The sequence below is a fragment of the Pelodiscus sinensis genome, chromosome 2 (genome assembly GCF_049634645.1).
Source record: "Pelodiscus sinensis isolate JC-2024 chromosome 2, ASM4963464v1, whole genome shotgun sequence".
NCBI lineage: Eukaryota > Metazoa > Chordata > Testudines > Trionychidae > Pelodiscus > Pelodiscus sinensis.
Window position 1 is genome coordinate 158,200,090 of NC_134712.1, and position 27,934 is coordinate 158,228,023.

Consider the following 27,934-nt stretch of genomic DNA (forward strand, 5'->3'; position numbering starts at 1 on the left):
ACTGCCTCAGATGATGGAATTTACTTCCCTTGGATTTCCTTGTCATCCTGTGAGGAGAGTGGAGAAGAGTCTTTCTCCTCTGCATCTGAGAAACAAATCATTAGGTCTTAGGACTTGTTTGCATGCCTGTTTATTAGTTGGTGTCTGGTAGGATTCAGGATAGAGGTTCACCTCTATCTTTCTTTCACAGATAAGTTCAGCTTTCAGGGTGCTCTACACACAGTTCATTATCTCCAGCTTCAGCAAAATCCATACCTTTCATGAGGTTACACTTGACTTAAAAAAAATGATGAAATAGGGAAGGACTGTAGTGTAGTGAAACTGAAATCTAACACTTGAGTTTTCAGTAGATGGAAAGGGTTCCGAGTCCTGGACCTACCAGTAGTCAGTTTACAGACAATTTATTGTGGAGTCATTGTGCCTCTCTTTCTTAGGGAGCAGCCTCCTTTGTCTTTCTGGTTTGGGGCTTCTTATGTGTTGACCTTCTGAATTCTAAGAAATAAAAGCAGTGTTCTGTTACCACCATCTAGCAAGAGTATTTGTTTTTTGTCTTTAACTTCTCTGTGTATATGCTTTGAGCATAACATGGTCCTAATTTCAAAGGATGTCCATTGAATTGGTTCTGGATATTTTGAAGAATGAAACTCTGGAATGACCACCTACCTCTGCAGTTCTGTTCCTCAGGAAGTATGACACTGACAACCCGAAGGGTGAAGCTTGTGGGATCAGACAATAACGTTTTTAGAACAGGACCGTGACTCCTTAGAATTCATTACAACAGGTGAGAAGAGTGACAATAGTTCTCTACCTGCTTAATGTAAAACTCTACTTCCCTCTGCTTTTTCACAGTTGTAATTTAAGTGAGGACAGGAAAAGGAAAAAGAGATGAAGTCAAGGGGAAGGAATAAATAAATATGTTCAGGGGAAGAATGGTAGGAAGGGAGTGAGAAGAAAGTAATGAAACTCAAATATAAAAGTGTGTGTATTTGTGTAGTTAATTGCTGATTGCCTCAGAGGATGTAAGCAAACACAAAAAAAGTCTTGGGCCATCTATGGCTTGCTTTTTCATTTTTAGAGAGATGGTTGTATAGACTAATGAATAGATGGTACTGATGCTCCTCCTCCTCAGAGACTTGCAGTCTCTGAATACACTTTTTTTTTCCATCCCTGGATGTAATTGCCCACTTATCACTCTAAAGCTGCCTCTGCCAGTGCAGTGACACTAGTATTCAGCCATTTTCCTGAATAGAAGATGTCATTTTCACAGCAATCTTAGGAAAATGACAAGGCTCACTGTGCTCTATCACATATTCTTTTTGAAAGAAAATAGATCTCTTTTAAAAAACATAATCCATAACCAGATGGTCTTTTTTTGTGTGGGCAGTGGGTGGATGGGAGCAAACCATGATCCATCTAGGTTGATCACTTACCTTCAGCAGTGCCCTATACTGCATTTTTCTGAGGAAGATGGGTCCTCCACAATAAATACTCTCCCTTGGCAGGGCACCTGAGCAGGCTCAGGCTGTGTCTACATTGGTGCAATTTTGCGCAAAAACTTGCTGCCTGTCTACACTGGCCGCAAGTTCTTGCACAAGTACACTGACATTCTAATGTATGAAATCGGTGCTTCTTACGCAAGAACTATGATGCTCCCGTTCAGGAATAAGCCCTCTTGTGCAATTGTTCTTGCGCAAGAGGCCAGTGTAGACAGGCAACATGAATTTCTTGTGCAAGAAAGTCCTATGGTTAAAATGGCTGTCAGAGCTTTCTTGCACAAGAGAGCGTCTACACTGGCATGGATGCTCTTGCGCAAAAGCACATGCCAGTATAGACACTCTCTTCTGAAAGAGTTTTTGCACAAGAACTCTTCCGCAAAAGAGTTCTTGTACAAGATCATGCCAATGTAGACGAAGCCTCACTGTACAGCACCACAGAGGAAAAAGTTTTTGAACTTCAGCTGGCAGTCACCTTATGCTCTAAAGCTGGGAGCTGAACTTCCCTGCAACTCCCCCCCCCCCCCCCTCAGATAGTAGCTAGTGGAAGTGCAAGTTTCATGTATATGCATCTTTGCTAAGCTATTTGCTTCTATAGATTCTGCTGCTCCCTTTCCTTTTGCCAGTGACTAATACCAGCCAGCACCAATGGGTAGAGAAGCTTTGAGGCAAGAATGGAGTGGATTCCAGACATCAGCCACTTAATGCTGCTCCCCACAGGAAACAAAGGATGCCCTGTTTAGTGATGAACCTACATAAGATGTAACCACCACATAGTTCTGCCACATGTGATGTATTAGGCACAGTGAGGCCATATCCATGTGTAAGCCCAGTAAATTGGAAGAAGGCCATGCAAGCTCTGTATGCCTGAGTGCTCATGGAAGAAATACTATTGGGTGTGCACAGTGCATAACAGAACACTCTCTTTTTTTTTTTCATTGAAAAGCTTTGGGAGTTAATACCAGCAGTGTTGTACAGGCAGCAGATTGTCCCTGGAATAACATCCTTCCTCTTTTTTTCTGACTGAGTGTGTTCTCTAAAAATCCAAACCCATGCTGTTTGTTCTGTGCCTCCAGAAAGGCTTTGCAAACTGCAGTGTCAAGTGGAAGTGACAAAGCAGGATGTTTTCTTTGCAGGAAGGTATCCTGTGTACACAGCCCATCATCACCATTCAGCTTTCAAAACAGAGGTGACATGGCGGGAGAGCTGCCAATGAAAGGTCCAGGCGTCGGCATCCCTCCTCTGTCTCAACTGACAACCACCGGAGAAAAACAAGATAGACCCAACCTGTGCAGAAACGGGGTTGTTTATGCTTCTAGCTAGCTTGGTGGATGACCAAGGCCTGATAGATTCAAAGCCCCCTTTGCTGATGCTACATAGATAGAATCATGACTGATAAGCCATCTCCTACCTCATAACTGTATTCTCTCCTTCCCTGAAAGAGCAAATTAGATGTTGTTTATTCGGTTCCTCGCTTTATTCATAAATTGTATGGCTCAAATTGATCACTGTTGTAACTCCACTGAAATCAATTCTACTGAAATAACTCCGTAGTCAATGAAGTGAAGCCAGAGGTGATCCAGAGCTGGTAGAAGCTTGCCTTGAATAGGGGGGAGAGGGAGGAGTGTGAGTGCTCTGTATGGGGAGAGAAGCGAGGCAATGGGGCAGAGGAGGAAAGTTGGGGTGTTTGGGAGAGGAGAGGTCAGTACTCTGAATGGGGAATGAAATGAGCTATTGAGACCTGGGTGGGGTAGGGCACAGAGAGTTTTATGTGGGCCCTGAGCAAAATGGAGGCGCCCAGCTTTTTCAAAAAGCTACCACCGAGACGATAAAAAATACTATTGTTGTGATCAATCAACTTTAAAGTTTTCAAAAGACAAATCACATGTTTTATCCTTTTTTTTTAAACAAACACATTTAGTATCATGCTCTGACACAATCATTAAGGCTAACACACAATTTTGGCCGATGGCAGATTAAAGATAGTGTTTTTTATCAGTGCTAATTTGCTAATGAAGTGTTCAGCTTGGGAAACTGATATTCTGATTAAATTTCTTAGTGACAGAGATCTGCGGGGGGGGGGGGGGGGGGGGAAACACTACAGTCCTTTTCCATACATCTTATTTAACAAATTAGATCACTTTTCCAAATAGTGTATCTCTCTCTCAGCTTGTTTAAAAGTCAAATTTCTTCAGCAAAATCCTCTTGGATCAAGTCTCTTGGGTAGCATTTTGAAAGTTCTTGAGCTTTTGTGATATTGGAATTGGCATAATTTGTAGTCAGTTTCCAAATAAATGCAAATGTTTGGGTTATTTTTTTTCAGATCTTCTTGTAATTTTGAAGATAACCATGTCTAGAGTGAAGTAAAAATGTCAACCTTGAACTTAGTTTCTGGTATTCATAATATTACATGGTGGTCCTGTCTTAATCATGGAATATTTTTCTTTCAAGCTTTTTTCTCTGAAAGCTTGTTCAAGGCCCATGCCCAACTGCTACAAGTTCTGAGTAATCAAAAATCAGAGGACAAGATTCTTGAAGGTTCTGGTTCATATAGAAATGATTTTTATCAGCCTTGATTCCTCATCAAACACAAGTTCAAAGTCTTGAAGTAAATAACTTACATTGTTGATGGTTCATAGGTTTTTAAACCAGAAAGTGGCCAGTAAAATTAATTCAAAAGATTTTAACCATGTAGAGCATCTATTTCATTGCATAAGTCCACAGGCAAGTAGAGTTCTTCCTTCAGTTGCATAAAAGCTTGTAGGATTTCCTTCAGTGTTTACGCTAGTAGATCCTTTGCTTTAGTTTTTGCACTCAGATTGTGCTGTGTATTATTCAGTGAAATGTTTGTGGCTCCCTGGAGAATGTTCTGTTAGGCCAGACTGCAATTGAACAAGTTGTAGCAGTGTTTGAATGTTTCCAGAGAAACTTTTTACCTCCATGCTAGAATCTGATGTGTTCTAACCACATTTGCATTTAGGAGTCTTCATATTGCTTGATCACTATTACACTCCTGTTGATTGGCAATTTCAACTCCAGCTTCATATACATATTCAGGGCTAATAGCTCTGTGACCGATGTCTTTGTACTTGACCACAGTAGGCTAGGCCAAAGTACTGCTACTTTCTCTATTGCCTTGTATATTATCACTGTTATTTTCTACTTCATTTTATGTCACCACTATTCTCGATCCAGACAAGAATTATTTTCTTGTGAGATCTTCCTTTTTCTCTTGGGTGGTGACAGGCCCCTTTAGGAGTGTTTGGCTAGGGAATGGAAAAAAACACCAAAAGGTCACTTCCTATTTATTTCATAATCAAGTCCAACTTTCTTTTCCTTTTGTTTAATTGCTCTTAGCTGTATTGCTGTATTCCAGGCTGTTCTTTACTAGCTGATGGTCCTGCTCAGAAAGGCTGCACCTATACTTCATACAGTAACAACTAAACCACAGCTACTCAAAATGTTTTGCATTTTTATTCTATGTCTTTAACAGAAAATATGGGCAATGAATGGTGTATTGATAAATAATCCTCTATGTGCACCATGTCTTTGCACAACAATTATACTGAACACAGCAATGCAGGTTCAGAATATTGCTAGGCACAGAGAAAGTACCACAGTGCAATGACTCAGCCTAACTGGCATGTCTTTTATTACAGACTCGGAGTACAAAGAAAGAAGGCCACCTGAAGTCCCTCCCCTTCAGGGGTGCAAAGCTGGCCCCATTCCATACCTTATCCTGGGGCCTGCAGTGGTTGTCTGCACCGCTGCTTGAGCCCCCTGAGTGTGAGACACACTATGATGCTAAATGTAGAATTTTCTGTTGGGCAGGATTAAAAATGAACAAATCCACTAAGGCTCTGATCAGGGAAAGGAATGTTAAAAATATTTTTCTAAACGTGTAACCACTTAATTTTTTTAAGCCGCTTTCCTGCGAGCACCAGTTCCTCCTTACTACCTCCTGCACTGCTGCCTCTATATCAGAGGCAGTAGCATGGCAGGGCAGCGGCTCCGCAGGAGCCAGTACATGTGAGGAGCTGGCTTTTAAGCTGGCTCCCTGTGAGCATAGGCTCCAGCCCTCTCTCTCCCCTGCCTCCCTCTGCCGCTGTGGGAGGAGGGGCATGCACAGGAAGCCAGTTTAAAAGCCAGTTCCCCATGTGCACTGACTCTTGTCCCCCACCCCCTGCTATCTCGGATACAGAGGCAGTGGGGGGAGAGGTGTGTAACCATGCAAGTTAACGATGAGCCCAGGCTTATTGGTTAAGTGTGTACACAAGTACATGCTAACACCCCAGTCCGGGAGATAAATCACTCTATCTTTACTAATTGTATTTTTATATAACTTTCATTTGAATCTTTTATTTCCTGTTTTTTAGAACTCTAGCTCCTTCTCCTTTCATAAAATTCAGCAAGAGTTTAGATAAACATTCACATTACTTAAGAACTGTGATGGGCTTGAGATGGGTCTATAAAAAAAAGTTATGCAGCAGGCCCTCCTTTATTAACACAGAAACCTTTATAGTATTATAAGCATTTCTGCATTCTGCTGTCTTTCATCTTCATCTATGCGTGCAAGTGCTGTAGAGGACCACTTAAACTGGGAGGGCCATACTGCCTCCACCTTCCAGCTGTACTGCAGCTGTCCCTCAGCTTGTCTTTCCTCTCTCATGGCATTCCCCACCAGTGACCAGACACATACCCCCAGGCTTGTGAGTCCCTGTATCCATCCTCTGCCCGGAGCCCCTGCCTTCTCCACCCACACTCTTTATCTTAGCACGCCTGGCTGGGAAGCCTTGCCCTCTGGACATAGGGCTGTCTCACTTCCCAGTGGATCCCCACCTTATCAGCTTTCAACATCAATTTTGCTTTTCATACCTGGGGCTGAAGCATTTGCAGTTTTTATTATGATCAGATGGTCTCAGGAGAGCTTAAACCAGACACATTTAATGGTTTTGGATCACTCTGTGTAACCCTAGCAAAATGAAAACACATTTGGAAACTTATGCCAATTATAAGAAGACTGAAGCCAAATTTGTCAAACCGAGGGATCAAATTTAGGCATTTTTTTAATTCCTATTCCAGCACCTAAAACAATGGCTTGATTCTCAAAGAGGCAGTTTGGTTGCAAGACCCAATAACTTCAGTGGGATGTGAGAAAAGTCAAACTATTGATACTCAGAAGTCTGAAATATTGATTTCAGAACCTGATTTTAGGCCCCTGAGGTTTGAAGCCAGGATTTTTATCTACCTCCATTGGAAGGGTATATCCTTGAGGTCTGGTTCAAATGGGTTCTGTATATGTGAACACTGTAAAGAGATGGTAATGGAGATGCAGCTGTGTTAGTCTGGTCTAGCTGAAACAAAAGACAGAACTATGTTACACTTTAAAGACTAACAAGATGGTTTATTAGGTGATAAATGACCCATAATGTCATTACCTCACAGACACTAACCTTTCCCCCCGTCACACCCATTCTGTTCTAAAATTTGATTTGTCAATTTCACATGCATTCATTTTTTTGATTGTAGCACTTTGGTATATATGGTTGTGCCAGTTTTCTTCCACAAATTGATCTGAGGAAGTGGGTCTGGCCCACGAAAGCTCATCATCTAATAAACCATCTTGTTAGTCTTTAAAGTGCTACATAGTTCTGTCTTTTGTTTCTGTAAAGAGATGCCCTCTGTATCTTTCCTATTTGTGTTAGTCTGTAGGAAATTGCAAGGACTTTAATTAGTCATTTATACCCCTCCCCCCCCAAGATTCTACATTCAAGTCTTTAAAAATGTATAGCTCAACTGTCTCAGCAGCTGTTTGTGTCGTATATTTTTCATTTCTTGCAATTGCTTTTCCCGTTGAGAGAGATTGTCTTCAGAGCAGCCTACGCACAGCCATCCATTCTCCCTGGTTCAGTCACAGTGCATGGAGTGCACTGAAGTGGAAGTAACTTCGGAAACCAGCATAGCTGCTCATGCTATACTACAAGTCAAACACAGATGAAAAAGAACTGAGATCTTGGAACCTGTTAATTTTTTAAGTTCTCGGTCACAATCTCAGATCCTTCGCTGAGTGTAGCTGCTTGCAGTTCAAGCAGGATGCTTAGCTAGTCTCTGCAGGAAGTGTGTTGGAATAAAAGGAGTTTGTGTGTAAAAATGACCACTTCGGTCAGAATAATGGGAAATGGACCCAGCTTCAGTTACTTCCCATGGACAAATGGAAAGTGACATTCTTTAAATGTCAAGGTCCCCATGCTGGGTGGAACTTGTCACATCTCATCAGCTCGGACACACAGAGAACTTGGCAGTTTCATATGTTTTAGCACAGTTTCTTCACAAGGTTATTTTTTTTCGAAAGTCACAAAAAGGGAGGCAGGAAAACTGCTGGAGGTTGTGGTGGGAATGGAAAGGCACAACATTCTAAGTGTGCCATTTCCTTTCTTTATATCTTTCACACTGTCCCATGAGCAAAGCCAACTTCTAAATGGCTGATTTTAAAGCAAAATTGCAGGCAGTAGTTAAAATATCTAAGGGCCCAATCCTGAAGGCAGGCAGTGTTGGTGGAACTCAGTGTACACTGTTGCCAACTCATGATTTTATTGCAAATCTCAAGACGTTTGACCTTTTTCTTCAAGCCCCAGTTCTTTCAGTCATGATGAACTGAAAATCTCAGATCTGTCTGTTTGAGAAACCAAAAACATGTTCTATCCCTGTGATTGCACACACCAAACAAGAAAGGTTTTTTTTAAAACAAAGCTAGAAAATGTGAACCATAAATGCTCAAAGAGAAACTAAAGAAAAAGATATTGGGATATTATTTATAACTTCATGAATTTTAAACCAATCTCATATTTAGCTACAGCTCAGAATGTTCAATAATGTGGCTACATACATATTTGAATAATTCAACTGCAGCCAAAAATATAGCTGAGGATACAGATTGGAAAGTCTGGGATTGTTTATATCTGAGCCTTTGATTCTGATTCTCTCTCACATTTTTGTATTAGTTCCCCCACCTCTCTCCATAAATGTGAACAGCACATGTTCCCTTCACTGGGATGTGCCATTGCCTATTATGTTTGGTAGACAGACTTGTTAGTCAATTTCTCCCTCTCTCATGATATAATTGTGCTTACTGAACTACAAGTGTGCCATGAGAACAACAGAACCTCTGAGTGAAAATACTGACAGAAAGGCCACATCTCCACTTACCAGAGGATTGATATTCTGGTGATCAATCTTCTGCGATCGAGCTAGTAAAGACAAGCTAAATCAAATGCTGAGGGCACTCCTGTAGGCACTGGTACTCATAGACTTTAAGGTCAGAAGGGACCACCATGATCATCTAGTCTGACCCCCTGCACAATACAGGCCACAGAATCTCACCCACCCACTCCCAGAATAATCCTCTCACCTATATCTCAGATATTGAAGTCCTCAAATGGTAGTTTAAAGGCCCCAAGATACAGAGAATCCTCCAGCAAGTGATCTGTGCCCCATGCTACAGAGGAAGGCGAAAAACCTCCAGGGCCTCTGCCAATCTACCCTGGAGGAAAATTCCTTCCTGACTCCAAATATGGCGATCAGCTGAACCCTGAGCATGTGGGCAAGACTCACCAGCCAGACACCCAGGAAAAAGTTCTCTCTAGTAACTCCTATCATCCCATCATTGGCTTAATAACCGCTGATAGTGAAAGGTCAATTAGTTGCCAAGATCATGTTATCCTATCAAACCATCCCCTTCATAAACCCTTCTAGCTTAATCTTGAAGCCAGATAGGTCTTTTGTCCCCACTACTTCCCTCGGAAGGCTGTTCCAGAACTTCACTCCTCTAACGATTAGAAACCTTCGCCTAATTTCGAGTCTAAACTTCCTGGTAGCCAGTTTATATCCATTTGTTCTTGTGCCCACATTGTTATTGACCATAAATATCTCCTCCTTGCTGTCACAAGTAGCAAGGGAAGTTGATGGGAGCATTTCTCCTGTCAACCTCCCGCTGTGGAGATGGCGCCAAGGTTGGCAAAAGTTACACAGCTGGAGTTGCATACCTTAAGCCGAATTTCCCCCCACAGTGTAGACCTGGCCTAACACACACATCCTTAGAAGTATTTAGATGCTCAACTCCCAAATTGAACTTCAACTGACTTCAGTGGTACTTCAGTTCAGAGTGAAAATACCTTTGAGGATCAGGGCCAAAGGTCTTCTGTGGCCATGGGTTAATCACTTAACCTTTTATTCTTATAATTAGAATGGAAAAGATTACATATGCCATGGTAAAGTATAATAACTCAAGATGGTATCCTAATCTGTATCATGATAATGTCTAGAGAGTCCAGTCTTTGTTCAGGGTGTTAGTCACGGTACCGAGCAAAACCCAGAGACAATCCTGCCTCAATTTTGCTACCTGTAAATATTACAGGTAAAAATAATATTGCCCTCTCTCACAAGGTTGTTGTAGACGAAAGTGTAAGGACTAATTATGAGACAGTAGATTAAGACACAAATCCTGCAAATCACCATTGAAAAGGAGGAAAACGGAGCCTTTAAAAGATTTAGATGCCATAGGTTGGTTGGTTGGTTTGTGTATCAATTATTTTTAAGCACTGTTGAATAAACCCATTTTAAAATAACTTTAACAAAAATTGAAAATTGTTCCTATAATACACTTCATTTCCTGCCTATGAATCTATACCATAACACTGTCAGTAATTGTGCTTTTCTATTTGATTGTTAGTTCTTTTATACTTTGAATTTTAGGCCCTAATCCTGCAAACCTTTACACTGGTGTTTAAACCCTTCTAAGCTCATGAGGATTTGCTTATGACATTCCTATACATTTTAATGGGAATGAAGTATCCAAATTCGTTAGGCAACATTAGAAATCTTAGCTGTTGGCTTCAGTAGGATTCATGTGCTTTATCAAGTATGTTGATATGCAGAATCAGGGCCTCACTGATTTCCATTCTTTTGTAATATATCCCATCACATTTGAAGTAATTGTTTTTATAACACTATTTTTTTGGCATATTGTGTTTGAAATTGGCAGTTTCATATCTTGAAATGCAAAGGGCAGAGAGAAGTTCCAAGACAATGTTCTCTTCAAAAGAATACATGTAGATTGTAAGCTCTTTTGGGGGCTGGAACTGCCTTTTTGTGGTGATTGTACGCTAGCGCAATTGATCTTGTTATCTGCCTGGAGACCTTGGGCACTACTGATGTACAAATATTAATTATCATGGTGTGGAATTTGACTTTTACCTGGTATCTGTGATGTTTTCTATTTCAAATATAAGAAATATGATAACACCATGCTTTTGACCCAGTATATGTGCCAAGAAGCAGCCACTGTAGTGGCAGGCCATTGTAATACTGCAGGGTAACTGGGCCTCATCTCCAGTTTTTCAAGTTTACTCGGCCATTGATATGAACCAAGGTTAGAAAGCAAGACACACAGAATATCTTCAGGAGGAAAAAAAGAATTTTCATCACAGTTTTTCCCTACGTGACATCCACAAAAGGGTTAATCAGCTAAGCAAGCATGTCCTGCCCTTAGGAGAAATGTTCTAGATGACGCATTGAAACTCAGGAATATTCTTGGATGAAGATTATTTGGGCCCCCCGATTTGCTCCCATTAAGCTGTTCAAGTTTGGCTTTTACCTCGGATATGGTAATATCTACCTCCATATCCTTAGTCCCATTTGTTAAGTTACCATTATCCCTAAGCTCTTCATTAGCCTCATTAAAGACTGAAGCAAAGTATTTGTTCAAAAATTGGGCCATTCCTAGATGATCCTTAACCTCCACTCCATCCTTAGTAATTAGCGGTCCTACTTCTTCTTTTTTTGTTTTTTTCCTATTTATATGGCTATAAAACCTTTTACTATTGGTTTTAATTCCCTTTTCAAGGTCCAACTCTACCTGACTTTTAGCCTTTCTCACTTTGTCCCTACATGCTCTAACCTCAATAAGGTAGCTTTCTTTACCGATCCCTCCCATCTTCCACTCCTTATATGCTTTCTGCTTTTTCTTAATCACCTCTTTGAGATGCCTGCTAATCCAGCTTGGTCTAACACACCTGCCTATAAATTATTTCCCTTTTCTAGGGATACAGGCTTCTGACAGCTTCTGCAACTTTAACTTAAAATAATTCCAGGCCTCCTCCACTTTAAGGTCCATAATTTCTTTAGTCCAATCAACTTCCCTAACTCATTTCCTTAATTTATTAAAGTTAGCCCTTTTGAAATCAAAAACCCTAGTCTCAGATTTATTTTTGTTTATCCTTCCATTTAATTTGAACTGAATTAGCTCATGATCACTCGAGCCAAGGTTGTCTCCTACAACCAGTTCATCTATGAGGTCCTCGCTACTCACCAAAACCAAATCTAAAATAGCATCCCCCCTTGTTGGTTCAGCAACTACTTGATGAAGGAATTCATCAGCTATCACATCTAGGAAAATCTGAGCCCTATTACTAGCACTTATTCTCCAGTCTATATCTGGAAAGTTGAAATCTCCCATGATTATGCCGTTTCCATGAGTATTTACTTCATTAAAAACATTAAAGAGGTTTCTATCCATATCCAAATTGGATCCTGGTGGTCTATAACACACCCCAAGCACTATCCCAGGGGAGGATCTGATAGTTTTCTTCCCCAATGTGATTTTTACCCAAACAGACTCTGTATTCTCTATTCCATCACTTTTTATTTCTTTACAATCTACCTCATCTTTGATATACAATGCGACTCCACCACCTTTATCCTTATTTCTGTCTTTCCTAAATAGCACATACCCTTCAATACCTGTACTCCAGTCACGCCTAGTATTCCACCATGTTTCTGTTATTCCTATAATATCTGGTTTCACTTCCTGGACCAATAGCTCTAGTTCCTCCATTTTGTTACCTAGGCTTCTCGCATTAGTGTACAAACATCTTAATTTTTGCTGTTTGGCCTCACTCACATTCTTTACCCAATTTGGCACGGACGTTGTACCTCCACTATGACCTATTAGACTAGTATCCACCCTACCCTTGTCTCATGTACATTCTCCTACCCCCAGCTATATCCTTTCTTACTTCGTTTTCCTCCCTCTCAGTGTTAAAATCCGGCGTAGAGATTACCTGGACATCTCCCAACCGTCTCCCCCAAATTCCTAGTTTAAAGCTCTCTTAATCAGTTGAGCCAGCCTCCATCCTAGAAGTCTATTTCCTTCCCTACTTAGGTGAAGTCCATCCCGAGAGAACAGTCCTCTGTCCATAAATGCCTCCCAGTGACCATACATCCCAAAGCTCTCCTTATAGCACCACTGCCTAAGCCATCTATTGATTATCATAATCCTGTCACATCTTAGTTGCCCTTCTCTAGGAACAGGCAGAATCCCACTAAAGATCACCTGAGCCTCAATTTCCTTGAGCGTCCTCCCCAGCCTGGCATAGTCTCCCTTAATTAATTCCAGCGAGAATCTAGCCGTATCATTTGTTCCTACATGAAGGATGATCAATGGATTCCTTCCTGCTCCCTTAATAATCCTCTTCAACCTCAGTTCCACATCCCATATCTTAGCACCTGGCAGACAGCACACCCTTCTATTCTCTGGATCAGCTCTGGTTACAGGTCTATCTATTCTTCTCAATAAGGAGTCCCCAATCACGTAGACCTGCCTTTTCCTAGTATCAGTGCGATTCTCTGGTCTATCTCTTGCTTCCTCTGGCTGCAAGTCCTTGCCATTCCTGTTTTCCCTTGTAATCCTCTTTAACCCATCCTGTATCCTCCTAATGCTCCTTATTGGTGTTGTCTCCATTAACTCTTCCCCTTATCTATGGGACTAGCCACTCTTCTCTTCTTCCTCACCCTTCCATCTTCATTATCTACCTGCTGTACCCCTTCTTCATTCTCCAACTCCACATACCTGTTCTTTTCCTTCACTGACCCATCTTTTCCTCTGCCTGGTTCTCTTAATCACATGCTTCCACTGTCCATTTTCTTCACCCAGCAGTCCTCCCTCTGAGGCCCTTGATCCTGCTTCCATCTGCATATCTAAGCTTTCCCCTTCAGCCACGTCATGCCTTTGCTCCATCATCTGCTCAAACCCCCTTCTAAACTCGACCAGAGTTTCCACCTGCATCTCTAGTCCTCGGATCTTTTCTTCCATCAGCTCTATCAGGCGGCACTTCATTCAAACAAAACTCCTTTCAGGTACCCCCTCCAGGATCATGTACATACCACAGCTACCACATCCAATCATCCTCCTTGCGAGAATCTAGACTGGCAAGATTTTGCGCAAAAGTGGCAACTTTTGTGCAAAAACTTGCCTGCTGTCTACACTGGCCATTTGAATTTGCGCAAGAGCACTGACGTTCTAATGTAAGAATTCAGTGCTTCTTACACAAACACTTTGACGCTCCCGATCAGGGATAAGCCCTCTTGCGCAAGAATACTTGAGCAAGAGGAGCAGTGTAGACAGGCACCTTAACTTTTTGCACAAGAAAGCCCAATTTCTAAAATGGCCATCAGACGTTTCTTGCGCAAAAGCGCGTCTATACTGCGCACAGATGCTTTTGCGCAAAAGCACTTTTTTGTGCAAAAGAATCCATGCCAATCTAGACACTCTTTTGCGGAAATACTTTTAACAGATAAACTTTTCCGTTAAAGGTATTTCTGCAAAATCATGCCAGTCTAGATGCAGCCCTTGTGTTCTCTACTACTTGGGCCATAGCCACTACTGCCTCTGTGTTTTATCTACTTTCTCACCAAAATCCTATTAGTCTGGTGAACCCAAAAACAAACCAAAACACCCCCTCCACAGCAAAAACAAACCCCAAACAAGTCCCAATATCGAAACTCCCTTTACAAACTCCCACTCAAACTCCCCTGTTTACAGCTCTGTTTGCTGGCTCCTGTGCCGCTGCAGCTATCTATGGAAAGGGAGCTCTTCAGGAAAGGGAGCATCCCTCTCTCACTATATGGATTTATCTAGTCAGGAAGACCTATAGTGTTGCAAGGCCCTTGGACAAGGTGTGTGTGTGGGTCGGAGGGGGCTACTTCCATGTTCCTGGAATGGAGGTGGAGCTTAGGCAGAAGGAGCAGGGCTGAAGACAAGCTGTTCTCTGGAGTGTACCGTGCTCCCTGCCTCAGGCAATCCTGAGAGCCAGCTGCTGCTGTGGCACTTGCAGCCGGGAATCATGGGTCCTTTCAAATCACTGGGCCCAGGGGCAGTTGACCCTTTTATCTGCTCCCTACAATGGGCCTGTGTATAATGCCTAACACAGTAGGCTCCCATTTGCAACGGGGACCTTTAGCTTCTAACATTTTATTTACACACACACCCCGTCTCTGTCTCAGGGGGCTGCATTCCCTGCTCACTATGCTCGCCAAGCCCCCTCTCTGTGGCGGGACTCAGTATTCCTGGTCTGAGACAGTACTCCTTGGCCATCACAGTCATGTTGAAGGTGGTGTGCATGAACTCGGGCACGCAGCACTGTGGCCGCTCGCTTGCCACAGCCAGGTACTGGATGGGGCTGGCACGGTGCATGGGGTAGGGAGCGTAGCAGGAACAGAGCAAGCATGGGATGGGCCTGGCAGGATGTAGCCAGTGGGAGGAGCTGCAGGGACCAGGCACAGGGAGGAGCAGGGGACAAAGCAGTCGGGGGACGCTGCAGGGGCCCGGCAGGTGAAAGGCAGAGGGCCCTTCCTATGCCTGACCCTGCAGTGCTCACCTGCCTGCTGTGCACCAACAATCTCTCCTCCTCCCTGGTCCCTGCAGTGACTCCCCCACCCCACCCACTGTGCTTTGCCAGCCCCTCGCTGTGCCTACCCTTGCAGTGCCTTCCACCCACTGTGCCCTCTTTTTCTCCCTGTACCCACCCAGTCCCTGCAGAACACATGGCCCAGTGCACCCTGATAACCTCTCCCTGTGCCAAGCTCGTTCAGTGCTCCCTGTCCACCTCTCTCCATGTCCAGCCCCTGCAGCATCCCCTGACAGTTCTGTTCCCTGCCCCTCCCCATATTTGGAGTACCCCCATTTGCTGCACCCTGCCAGCCCCACCCTGTGCCCGGTCAGTCCCTGCTACACCCTCAACCCCTCTCTAGCTCAGCAACATGGCCACTGAGGAAGGCTGAGCCAAGGCCATGGCATGCCAGTCCTGGCTCCCCCACAGCCACTCGGGAAGGCTGGGTAGAGGCCGCGCCGTGGCAGTCCTGGCTCTCCCTGTGGCTGCCGGGGAAGGCTGGGCTAGGCTGGGAGTGGGTTGGGCTTAGCTCCAGAGATGGGGCCTCAGGTGGAAGGAGTGGGGCTGGAGTTTGCCTTCCCCAGCTGGGCTTTCAACCACCTATACCTACCTCCCCCCACCGCCTGTGGATGCTGATGATGCCATTCTGTCATCTTGCAGGAATTTTTTAATATATAGAAAGAGATATCCAGCTCCTGCTCATTGTTAGTATAAATCCACCTTAGGAAACGGGCATCTTCTAGATAGTCTATTTAATTAAGTTGTGATTTGTAAACCAGCAAGGGGGCACCTATCTGATGCTCTAGACTCCTCTGATAAAAACCAGCCAGCAGCAACCCCCAAAACTGTACAGCACAAAGAAAACAAATTCCCCAGCCTCACTAAACATCACCCTTCAAACAGCATTTTCCTCCTTGAAAACTCCTTTAAAAAGATGACCCTTGTAGCATGCCCTCAGATTCAATGAGGGTGGGCTATTTTGTATCAAGGGAGGCAAGTACAGTGAAGGACAAGCATGGAAAGCACCCTGCAGGCATCTCCCTGTTGTTTAGAATTAGAGGGATTCAGGTTGAGTGCTTTTACACCTTTCAGCTGTGGCACTTGGGCACCAAAGAACCGGAGCAGATGATGTTTTTCTGAAAAAAACTCTGTAGTGTAAAGATGGCCTGGGGCTGAACAGAAAACACAGAACCTGGCACCGTTTGTGACATCTAAAAGCATATCCTGGATAGGAATTTTAGACTCTGAACCTTTCTCTACCATGAGGTGTTATGGTTCTCAATCTTGCACAGTTAGACTGCCCACCTAGAGAATATAGATAAAAAATCCATTATTCCATAAACTATCAATGTTTCCCTTTCTACAGTGTTCCTCTCATCTATCTGGACTGCTTTCACTCCACCTGTCCCAGTTTGTGTCCTATTCTAGTGATTCCATAGCAGAGTGGGGATAAATGGGAGCCAAAACTAGGCCAGACTCTGCTGGTCAAACTCTCTTTCCCTTTCTGTCAATATCCTTCTACCCATCTTTTCCCTTAACGCTAATGGATGGTTACCATCCAGGACTATTATTCTCTGTCTTCAGTCCTGACCTTTGAAATGACCCTTTCTCAGCAACACCTCTAAGGATGTACAAAGATCACTGAACTGTGAGCAGCTGTGCAATTGCTAATCTGGAGCAAGTACCCCATGTGCCAACAACAGATGGCAATTTCCAACAAGCTGAAGGCTGCTGTTTTGTTGGGGGGAGGGTTCTCTTACATGTGTGCAGCTCTTTCTCTTGCTACTCAACTGAGAAAAATTCCCTTCACCCATCTCCTTTCTTGCCACCAGGACACTTTCCCAATCACTAATCCCTAATCCCATTCAATTTGTATGCCAGGCTAGTACCGCTCCCTTGTTCTTTTTCCAAGCTACTACTGGCTGCTGCATTTTCTGTGCTCTAGTGAGAAACATGCAGTAAACCTTGTTTATGGGTAATCTACTCAACCCTATATTAAATCCCAGCCTAATTGGTGGCAATCTTCAATTTCCTGTAGTTTTCATGCGCTTAATAAAATTTTAGATAATCATATTTAAATACTTGATTTTGCTTGTGGAGCTGTGTTTGGTAGCATCTGATCTTGTGCAGAGGCCCTGATCCTGCACATTCAAGCAAAAATCTCAATTGAGTAAGGTAAGGTGAGTCTATTGGAGGGTTTTTCTCTGGGTAAGCCTCCTGATGGGCTGTTCTCTAGCATACAGAAGAAAAGCCTTAATCATTTTGGAATTATATGTGCATCATGTCTTTGGGTGGGATTTCAATAGCCCTCACCATTGACTTAATTCTCTTGCCATTGAAGTCAATGAGAATTTTACCACTGACTTGAGTGGAAAGAGACCAGTGCTGACAATTGTTGACAGTCTCACTAAAAAATAGTGTTTAGATACAATGTCCAATTATTTTCTTCCTCAAACTTACTCAGTTTAAATACTAAAAAACTTTTCTAACTATCAGCACTGCAACTTGGTCAAAAATCAAGCGGTACCCTTCTATGAATCTGAAATCATTTTAAAAAGATCGAAGAGTAAGTACTAAAATGGTTACTTGCTTTTGACAGTATTAACAGCTGGGAATACAGGCAGTCCCCGGGTTACATGGATCCGATTTACATCAGATCCCTACTTACAAACGGGGTGAGGCAACCCGGCACTAGCTGCTTTCCCCCAGCAGACCAGGGAGACGTGAAGCTAGCGCCACCCCCCCTCCTCCCAGCAGACCAGGGAGACGCGGAGCGGCTTTTCTCAGCAGACACCTCAGCTTGAGAATAAAGGACTGAGGGAAGTGAGGTGTGGGAGAATAAAACTGAGCTCTGGAGAAATGTTTGGCTAGAGTTTCCCCTACAATATGTACCAGTTCCGACTTACATACAAATTCAACTTAAGAACAAACCTACAGTCCCTATCTTGTACGTAACCCAGGGACTGCCTGTACATTTGAATCAGTAAACAAAGCAGATGTGAGTTGATCATGATAGATGTGTGTAACCCACTGGTAGGGGTTGGTTGCATGTCTCTACCTGTTTTTATGCTGTGCCTTTAGGGGAGTGCAGTGAATTTCAGTATGGTACTCAAGAGAAGTACTTAATCACTAACTCTTGAGTGGAGATTGAATGCAGTGAACAGATACACTGCTGCTGTCCTTCTTGTAAGTTTTTCTGCCTGGCCCACATATTTCAGCCCTCCTCTAGCAGGGCCCACTCTAGATCTCAGATGGAAAATCATTTTTCATCTCTCTTCAGTCCTTTGCCTTTCTGTTGGAACTGATGGCTCAGTCAATAAGTAGTGCAAAATGGAATGGCTGTTTGTGTGATATAAACAGCTGTTAGCTGGCAATTGAATGGGGATCCCCTCCAGCTCATTTCACATAGAGCACTGAAAAAATCTGGTGGTGAAACTTGATGCAATCTTGTTGAAATGGGGTCTAGTGTCCTAAGATAAATAATTGCATAAACACATATTTAAAAACAACTGTTTTATATAAGGAACTGTGTTTTTTACATGGCAAAAAAAATTGGATAGTGTGCAGATTTTCTCTTTATTGACAGCTCTTTAATCTTTTGGAAGTATGAATGTGCCAGTAGTTTACAACAGAATAGAAAGATCACTCATAAAAGTTCTAGAAAGAGAAGGTGAGTAATGTAATATCTTTAATTGGACCACATTCGGTTTGGTGAGAGAGAGAAACTTTTGAGCTATACAGTGATCTTCAGTTCTGGAAAATGTCCTTGACATGTTTCTGAAACAATTTGCTCCATCTTGTATTTGGTTGTGACACGGAGTACATTTTCCACACATTAAGATCTCTGTGTAAGCTCAATTCTCTGGCCAGCAGAAGTTGATCCACTCAAAGATATTACCTCACCTACCATGTCCCTTTTGTATAGGGACCAATATTACATACCACCATAAAAGTACTGTCATATAAAGCAGGGCTACAGAAGACACGTTTTTCTTTGCAAATGTTTTTTTTTCTCTTCAGTGCAGGATTATTCTCTTATAAGACCTTTTCTCCTGCATGCATTTCTGATGCTTTACATTTGGCAGAATCAAGCAGCTGGAAATTTAAAGAGGCCATTTTGCAACGGGCTACTGCTTGCTTCAAACTCCTTCCTTATTAGCTTGTAGGTGTTGTTATCCATGGATATGTTTTCTATTATTCCTAAAGATATATGAAGCATGATTGTAGTTCTCAGTCTAGGGATGTAAAATGGGTTTTTTTTTCTAAACACTGGTCCACCTCCTTGGTTCACACTAAATCACATCTTTGGTTTGAAAAGTCTAGAAAGTATTAGTGCTATTCCTCCAAAATGTTCTTTGCTCTCATAGCTCTTGGGATTTTGAGCCTTTAAATCACAACAGGGTTCTAGCTATGGACACTGCTTCTTCTGTTAAAATGTTAAAAATACTGTGTTTGGTTTATAAATGGGTTGTATGAAAGACAACAGGTACTACAATTGCTATATGAATAGGGGTGGCATTTTAAGGATAGCTCTTGGAGAAAATTGTGTGATGAATGTGATTATGATCAGTTAGGATTAGTGGTCATGAAGTTTTCTTATGGGAGCAGAGCTAAGGCTGTACAAGTGCTGATGACTAAGACTATACCAGTTGAATGGTCTCTATGTGACTGTATGTACTCTCCTATGTAAAATATGCAGAAGTGACAGGATGTAAACCTGTCCTGTTAGAACATCTAGGTTTTGCTTTTAGATTCCCCTCTCCTTTCTGCATGGAATAAATAATTTTAAGTTCATTTCAATAGGAAATAAATCACTTACTATTAAAACATAGAATTTAAGGACTTGTGTTCTGCTATTCCAGAGCAGAAAGGAGAATTTATTGCATTCTGGATGTAGCAAATGTGTGTTGAAATAGTGTAAAATTGTCCCTCATTGTCCTGAGTTATAATGCCATATGTGGAATGAAGCACTTTTAGCTTTATTTCTTAATAGGAAGAGCTACAGACAATTCTTTAAGGGTATTTAGAGCTTAATAGTTTCAACTCTCATAAAACTGGGAAATTACAGATTAAAAGCCATCTCTTTTTGGATGGGTCGTTCTATTTGCAGAATATTATACTTTTTAAAAGCATGACTGCTGGCTTTAGTGTGGCACTGTGTTTTCCTCAGTAAAGATTTGCAGGAAGAAACCTTAAATCCAGGAAAATATATGGGGACTAATTCTTGTTCCTTTGAAGTCAATAACATTTTGCCATTGGCATCAATGGAAACAGGATCAAGCCCCCACTGTGCAATGTAATACTTCCTAATTTGCCTTCCAGTGCAGATAAGATGCATGAGTTCCATAAATATGCCCCAAGCTGATTGATCTGGCTGTTTCATGAAATACTCTTTCAAAGAGCAAGATTCTTGTTTTATGCACTGTTTTTAGGTATAGAACATGGTATATCGTATAAAAATGCTGCATCTGTACAGGATGAACCTCTCTAGTCCAGCACCATCAGGACTTGATGGGTGCCAAATCAGAGAATTTGCTGAACCACGGGAGGTCAATATTGTAGTGAGAGGGTCTCTCTTTATTTTTATTTCACTGAGTTGAATAAACAGAACAATGCTTGCTTTGCTGCTTAGTAATGTCTGACTGTACTGATACATCCTATATAAGCTTTGGCTAGGCATGGGTTTATCAGCAGCTGTCTTAATAACAACATGTTAGTATTGTTTCACTGTTTTACTGTAGTGGCATGAGGAAATAAGTAGATAAAGCATAACAAACATGCTTACGCTTTGTGGCATTACCAACATTTCTTCTGTTTGCTGGGCTCTTAGAAGACATTTAGGGGTAAATTAGAGCTAAATAACAGCATAGAATACTGAGAGATAGGACTAGTGCCTGTAAACAAATTTTATGGGACTGCAGGAAATTTGGTTACACTCATGAGAAGTGGACATCCAGCTAACTAAAATAATGCCAGACCACGGATGTTTCTGGATCTAGAGAGTGCTGGACTATAAAATTAACCTATAATTTTAAATAGCAAACAGAGTGGTGAAAAATATAGCACATATTATGTGGTGGTAACAGATTTGAAAAGGATGGCTTTTTCAAAGACTGACAAAGCTCTTCATGTTTTTGTTTAGTTAAAGTGGATAGTATTTTCCCTTGGTCTTTAATTTACATTTTTTAATACTCAGCTTTATAAAAAAAAGTTAATTTTAGTCTTGAGTTTACATCATGCCTGTTTGACATTCAAGTCAGAATGCAGCTAATACAACTATCCCTGGGTGTTAATGTAAACATTCACCACTGTAACTGAGGTAACCATCTGAGGAGCAACAGACTGAACTCTCATTTTGTGGCAGCATCTTACTACATGTTTTTACAAAGGTATGTAGGTGCCTATTGGGTTTTTCCCCCAACAATGTCTAGATAGGTTAAGTGCCAAACTCCCACTGAAGTCAATAGGAGTTAGGCACCTAACTGACTTAGGTGCTTGTGTAACTCCTATACGGTGCCTAACCACACATTTAAAATCTAAATTCCTTTGATTATCTGGCCCCCAATGCCTAAAATTTAAAAATTAGGGCCTGATTCCCCTCTAATTTGTACTGGCATGAGTGAGCCCAAAAATGAACAAGGTTTGGTTTGATTTGGTTTGGTTGTCTGTTTGTTCCTTTTTTTATTGCTTAGTCCAGGGTTCAGCAGTCTTTGGGTCTTGGCCCATCAAGGTAATTCACTCGTGGGCTATGAGACATTTTGCTGACATTGACCATCCCCAGGCACCATCCCTGCGGCTGCCAGTAGCTGCGGTTCACCATTCCCAGCCAATGGAACTACGGGAGGTGTTGGCCAGCAGTTCCTGCATCCCACAACACTTCACACATCTCCCGTTGGCCAGAAACAGTTGTCATAGCTACAGGGAGCTGAGGGGGAACATGCCTATAGACAGTCAACATAAACAAAATGGCTTGCAGTTTGCCCGTGGATTGGTTTGGTGGGCCAAAAGTCACAGATTGCCAACCCCTGGCTTAGGCAGTTATGTTTTTGGGAACTAACCTATTACATGATATTGGGAGCAGCTAGACTGTGAATAATGCTGGTTACATGTCTAGCCTCAGTATAACTCCCTTCTCTGTGAAAGCTCTGAATCGGATGTCATGTCCACAAGTGCCGCTTTCTGGTTGTGTGGTGTTAATTTAGAGAAGGACACTACAGTGTTGTAATGAAACTGTCAAGCTTTCATGCACACACCGAATAGTCTTCAGGTAAAAGGAACTCTTCTATCTTCAGGTCCCAAAACACTGGTGCTGATAGCTAAAAGCTCTTTCAGGCTCAGCTACTATGGGATGATGGAACCAACAACACAAACTCAGGTCTGATTCTGTCCAGGAAAGGGCAAAGGTACATGTACATATGCCTATGCACTCATAAGCCTTTATATCATTATCACAGGTAAGCAGTATTTCTTATGCTACATCATTATTCCTGCCATGATCCTTTTATGAATAGCATAGGACTACGTGCTGTGTATCATACATGCTGCTACTTCAGTTGCCAACCTCTGAATCTTAAAGTGACATGAATGTATTGATCCCTTTGTCTAATATTCACTTAAACATAGAAAACCAACCTTTAGTGTAAGATATCTTACAAGTGCCTAATTATATATAAAACATATATCATATTTAAACCTGAGGACTTCATCCCATCAGAATCCTGAACTGGATGTTCAGCTGGTTGTTTAGGTGCATAAATGCCTCATGAGAGTGTCCAAATGAAAGACTTTGTTGTCCTCCCACAGTCCCCCACAATGGCAAACAGAGCTCATGGTATCTAAATGCGTGTCACTATTGGTAGGTAGATTTCACTGTACATGGTAGCCCAGGGGGGGCCTCAGGATAAATACAGCAGATTTCTGTGCAGTGGTAATGGTTGTGGCACTGGTGCTGCTGCTGCTGAAGAATTTGTTATTGTTATTTGGAGTGGCACTGCTGTAAGTGGAGCTAGGTAACCTCCACAAGGTTCACAGCAAGTTCAAGGATTTGCTGCAAGGCACTGGAGGTTCCACCGCTGGTCAGAATAACTTACCTAGGCAAGAAAGCGCTTTTCTGCGTAGCTGCTGGCCTCTCCCAAGAAGTGACATCAGTCGATATGTGTGGTGCTTATGCTGCTGGGCTTTAGGCAAGAGCATTAAGCTTTCTTTACTGTAGCCATTTTTTCCTCCTGCTACAGGTTTATTAGCAGAAATCTGTGAAAGGAAGCACTTGTATAATTAATCATGGAAATGAACCTGTTGGAACTACACACACGTCTATAAATGTGCTGCATTTGTCAACTGCCAAACTGATGTCTCAAAATCCCACACCAAAAACTAACAACAGCTTTCTTATTTCCAAGTTGGAGAGCAAATACAGGCCATAAGATTTTTTTTTTTTTTATTCAGAGAAAACAATGGATACATATAGACTTTTTCTCCTTTCTCGAGGGACCCTATGTACACCATCCTTTCACTCCTCACCCCGACTCTGCAAAACTACAAAGAAAACTACAAAGTACCTTGCAGTGCCCATGAGCTCAGGTAGGCAAGATTCTGTGCTGCCAGCTGGGATGCTAAGGGGCTGAGACGAGAGCGTGTGTCGTCCCTTTGCTGAATGGGTGTTCAGCTATGTGTTGGAAACGCATGTTGACATCTGAAATGCCCTGTGAAGTCTCCTGGGTCAGGGAGCCAACCAATCCCTAGACAGGAAGGATTAGGGGGTGGGGTGGGGAGGGAGGGGGTTGACATCACATTGTTAGCTAGCAGAAGGTGAATCCACTGCTTAATACCACACAGAATGGATTAGGCATTTCACTGGAACGGGGGACTTTCCTTGAGCCCACGAAGTCTGGGCTGCACCTCCTGCCCGGGTCGGGTGGGGGGCGGGCAGCCAAAATGCGAGGTGTTAGTTTTCACTGCTGTAGGAAGACCAGCAACAAAAAACAGCTGGAATGTTCTCTGCCTTTGCTGGAGCACAATCCTAAACAGGTACAATGAAAAGATTCCTTCTCAGCCTCGTCTGCATGATTTGTTTTCTTAACATAGCAAAAGTGGCTTACGGAGAGATAGCCTTTTTTTTTTTTTTTAAGAGCAACAAATCATTAGCTTTTGAAAGCTGATTGAACTTATTTTGTTGGAGTCCAGCAGTGTGGCTTTTCCTTTACTTCCTTTGAATTATATATAATAGTCTCTCTCTTGCTTATATCACATCACACATAACCAGATCTTGCAATCTTGCATGCCTAGAGGGAATGATGTGGGCTCCTGCTGTCTATAATAAAGTGACCACTGCATGGAAGATTTAATTCATTTTGTTTTTCTTATGCCAACAACAGCATTGGAGGGGGTGGGGAACTAGTGAATGAAAGGAGAAAGGGGCTATGTTTTGCTTTCAGCTAGTAACTGTTTTCTTAGAAGGCAATGTGGCTTGTTAGCAGGATTTTATTGAGAGAATAATGCTGGAGCAGCACTTGAAATCAAGATGCTCATGGAAAGAACTGTTTTACAGGCTGTTTGGCTTTGAATTAGTAAATAAGCATTATAACAGAGTCTCAGCAACAATCTGTGTCTTTTTATCCTCCTTTTTATTCCTAAGAAGAGAATTCAAGAACTGTTACTGGAGTAAAATCTTGGACCAACTTACTTGCATATTTTGTAGGGTATCAAGTTTAACAGCCGTTGCTGTAATTCATTTCCTGCAGTTGTTACAATTACTTCTAATGCAAGAAAATTCACGATTGCTGAAAGAAAAGACTGTGATAATGATCACATACTAAATATATTCTCTCTGAGTGGATATATTTGTGGGTATGTATGGGTGTGTATATATGTCTGTCTCTATTACATATACACAAAGTCTGTTTATGTGAAAGAGCATTTGAATAGAAACACTTAGAGTAAGTTATCATTCCCTAGTGTTAGGATTATGTTGTATTAGATTGATATCCCATCCTTAATTCATAGCATTGTGGGGCATGGGGAGATCAATTGGCATGTAGTAGTTCTGTATCTTGTTTCCTTGTTCTTAATTTTTAAGGGTAACACATTATAAGCATATTCTGGTCACACAAAATACTATACATTATAATTACTGTACTATAATGTATAGTATTTTGAGTGACCAGAATATGCTATATACTATTTTGAGTAACCAGACTATTTTTTTCACCGCTGATGTTGAATATCCATTAGATTGCATTGACTATTTAGAAGGCATGAGTTCTAAGAGTATGGTTACAATATTTTAAAATATTTTTAAAAATTTCTCATAGCATTGTAAACCTAGGGTCTATAAATAGCATCATGAGCTTTAGAAATATCTATTTTAATGTAAACTAATACTTTGGCACAGCAGCTGTTTCTGAGCTTTAATAACATTACAGTTTAATGGTAAGAACAAATACAAATAAGTGATTAAAACGTAATATGGAAATGTCATTTGACTCACTCTGGTTTTGAAGTGGAAGCTAATTTTGAGTTGGAAGAGCTTCCTAAAGCATGCATATTCAGTATCAAATTTTAAGGGTTTTTTTTATATATGTATTCATATAATTTTGTATTAATTGACTCAAATGCTGAAACTTTGAAGGCAAAGATTCTGCATAGAGTGGGTTTTTAAATCTATTTAAGTGCTCTCATCCTTATCTAACTTTTAACTAGCTCAAATTTATCTGCTTTCATAGTCATGATATACAATGGTGGCACGTATTGTTTGGCTGAGTTATTTTAACATTTCACTCAGTAACTTCAGTGAATACATATCTGATTTTTCTCATGTTACCTGCAAATATATCTAATACATTTGCCATTTGAATCTTGTGCTATATATCAAAAGTATTCTTTCAACTATGTAAGCTTTTGCATCTTCCAAGGAATAATACATAAGTATATGCCAAACTTATGAAAACAGTTCTTCGGGAATGTCAAAAATGGCATTTGTGGGTTGAGGTAGTTACTATTAGTAATACTACTGCAATGCTATATTGTGGTAACTAGGAACCATAGTTATGGACTAGGATCCTAGTGTGTTAAATGGTGTACAAACACAAAGTTATAATACCCACTAAACTAAGGCAGGCAAGAGTTTAATTAATCTCAGCTTTAAATTTTTTAAATGTATAGAATTCTTCAGGTATTTAACAAAACACTATATAAAAACAAACAAACAAATATTAGAAATAATTCCATTGTATGAAAGAAAAAATGAAACCTTGTTCAATGATAGCCTCTGCTGATGTACAGTAACTTTATCTTACTTAAAAACACATACCAATTGAACTATGTTGAATAGAGCATCTCAGATATCCTATATTTCTGATCACCACCATTATCCATTATAAGGAAGTGGTCTGATGACTAGAGCACAGGAAGAAAAACTAGGAATTAACTGAGTTTGAATCTTAACTCTGACATTGCTACTTGGGTGAAATCCTTTTCCCACTGAAATCAGTGGGAGTTCAGCAATTGACTTAAATAGGGTCAAGATTTTAACCTTTCTGTTGTCTGGGTAAGTCACTTAACCTGTCTGTTTCAATTTCCCTTTCTGGGAAATGGGGCTAATCGTACATGTCTAAGGGGGTATTTAAGGGCTAATACTTGTAAAGCACTTCAAAGTAGTAACTGATGTGTTCCACTGTCCACATCATTTGATTAATTTCCCTACAGTTTCTGAAAACTCTTACTCTTTGTTAATCAAAATGAATATTCACGAGGAATACTATACTATAAACTGAAACTTTAATGTGCAGAAAAGAATAGCTGTTACAAGTAATTGATTAAAATTCCAGAACAAGATATTGAACTTTTGAACGCACTTGGTTTTGTGTATGGTAAACTCTCCTCCAGTCAACATAGATAAGCTTCTAAAATACCAATCTCTGAGCCTTATCAAAGTGGTCAACTTTTAGTGCCCTAAAGCAAAATCAGAATACAGTATAGCCCATCTTGTTCCAATACTGAGTTTCTTACAAAGTTCCTAAATTCCACTTAAAGGTTGTCTGTATGTTGACTTTTCCAGTTCCTGAAAACAGTGTCTTTTCTCAGTTCCAAATACTTGATATATTACTTGGTATATTACACGCTCTTTCTTTGTGCGTGTTTGTACAGCACTTTGAGTGATGGGTAGCTGGCCAATGATCAACATACAGTGTTCATAAATGATTAGGTAAAGAAGGTGAACTGTAAGGGAGAAATATTTGCAGATGATGCAAAGTTATTCAAGACAGTAAGCCCAAAGCTGTTGGTGAAGCATTATGAAGAGATCTCTCTAAACTGAGTGCCTAGCCAACAAAATAGCAGGTGAAATTGAATGTTGATAAATGCAAAGTAATGCACAGTAGGAAAAAATAATCCTAGATACATATACACAATAATGGGATTTAAATTAACAATTACCACTCAAGAAAGATCTCAGAATCATTGTAGATAGTTCTCTGAAAACATCTGCTCAATGTACAGTGATAGTCAAATGGCTAATAGAATGTCAGGAACCATTTAGAAAGGGATAAATAATAAAACAGAAAACATCATATATGGTATGCCCATGCCTCGAATATTGTATACAAGTCTGGTTGCCCCATCTCAGAAAAGTATATTAAAATTGAAAATATACAGAGAATGATAACAAAAATAACTTTAATATGTGGAGAGATTAAAAAGACTTGGACTGTTCAGCTTGGA

General features: G+C 41.2%; 1 protein-coding gene across 1 annotated transcript in view; it reads left to right on the top strand.

The window, feature by feature from the left end:
- The first annotated feature begins 24,035 nt into the window (after window positions 1-24,035).
- TNS3 (tensin 3) overlaps window positions 24,036-27,934 on the top strand; it is a 427,787-nt gene continuing 423,888 nt past the window's right edge. Inside the window, exon 1 of the mRNA XM_006136339.4 lies at window positions 24,036-24,244. Coding sequence (XP_006136401.2) covers window positions 24,152-24,244 — 93 coding nt within the window. The 5' untranslated portion in view covers window positions 24,036-24,151. The remainder of the gene's footprint in view (window positions 24,245-27,934) is intronic.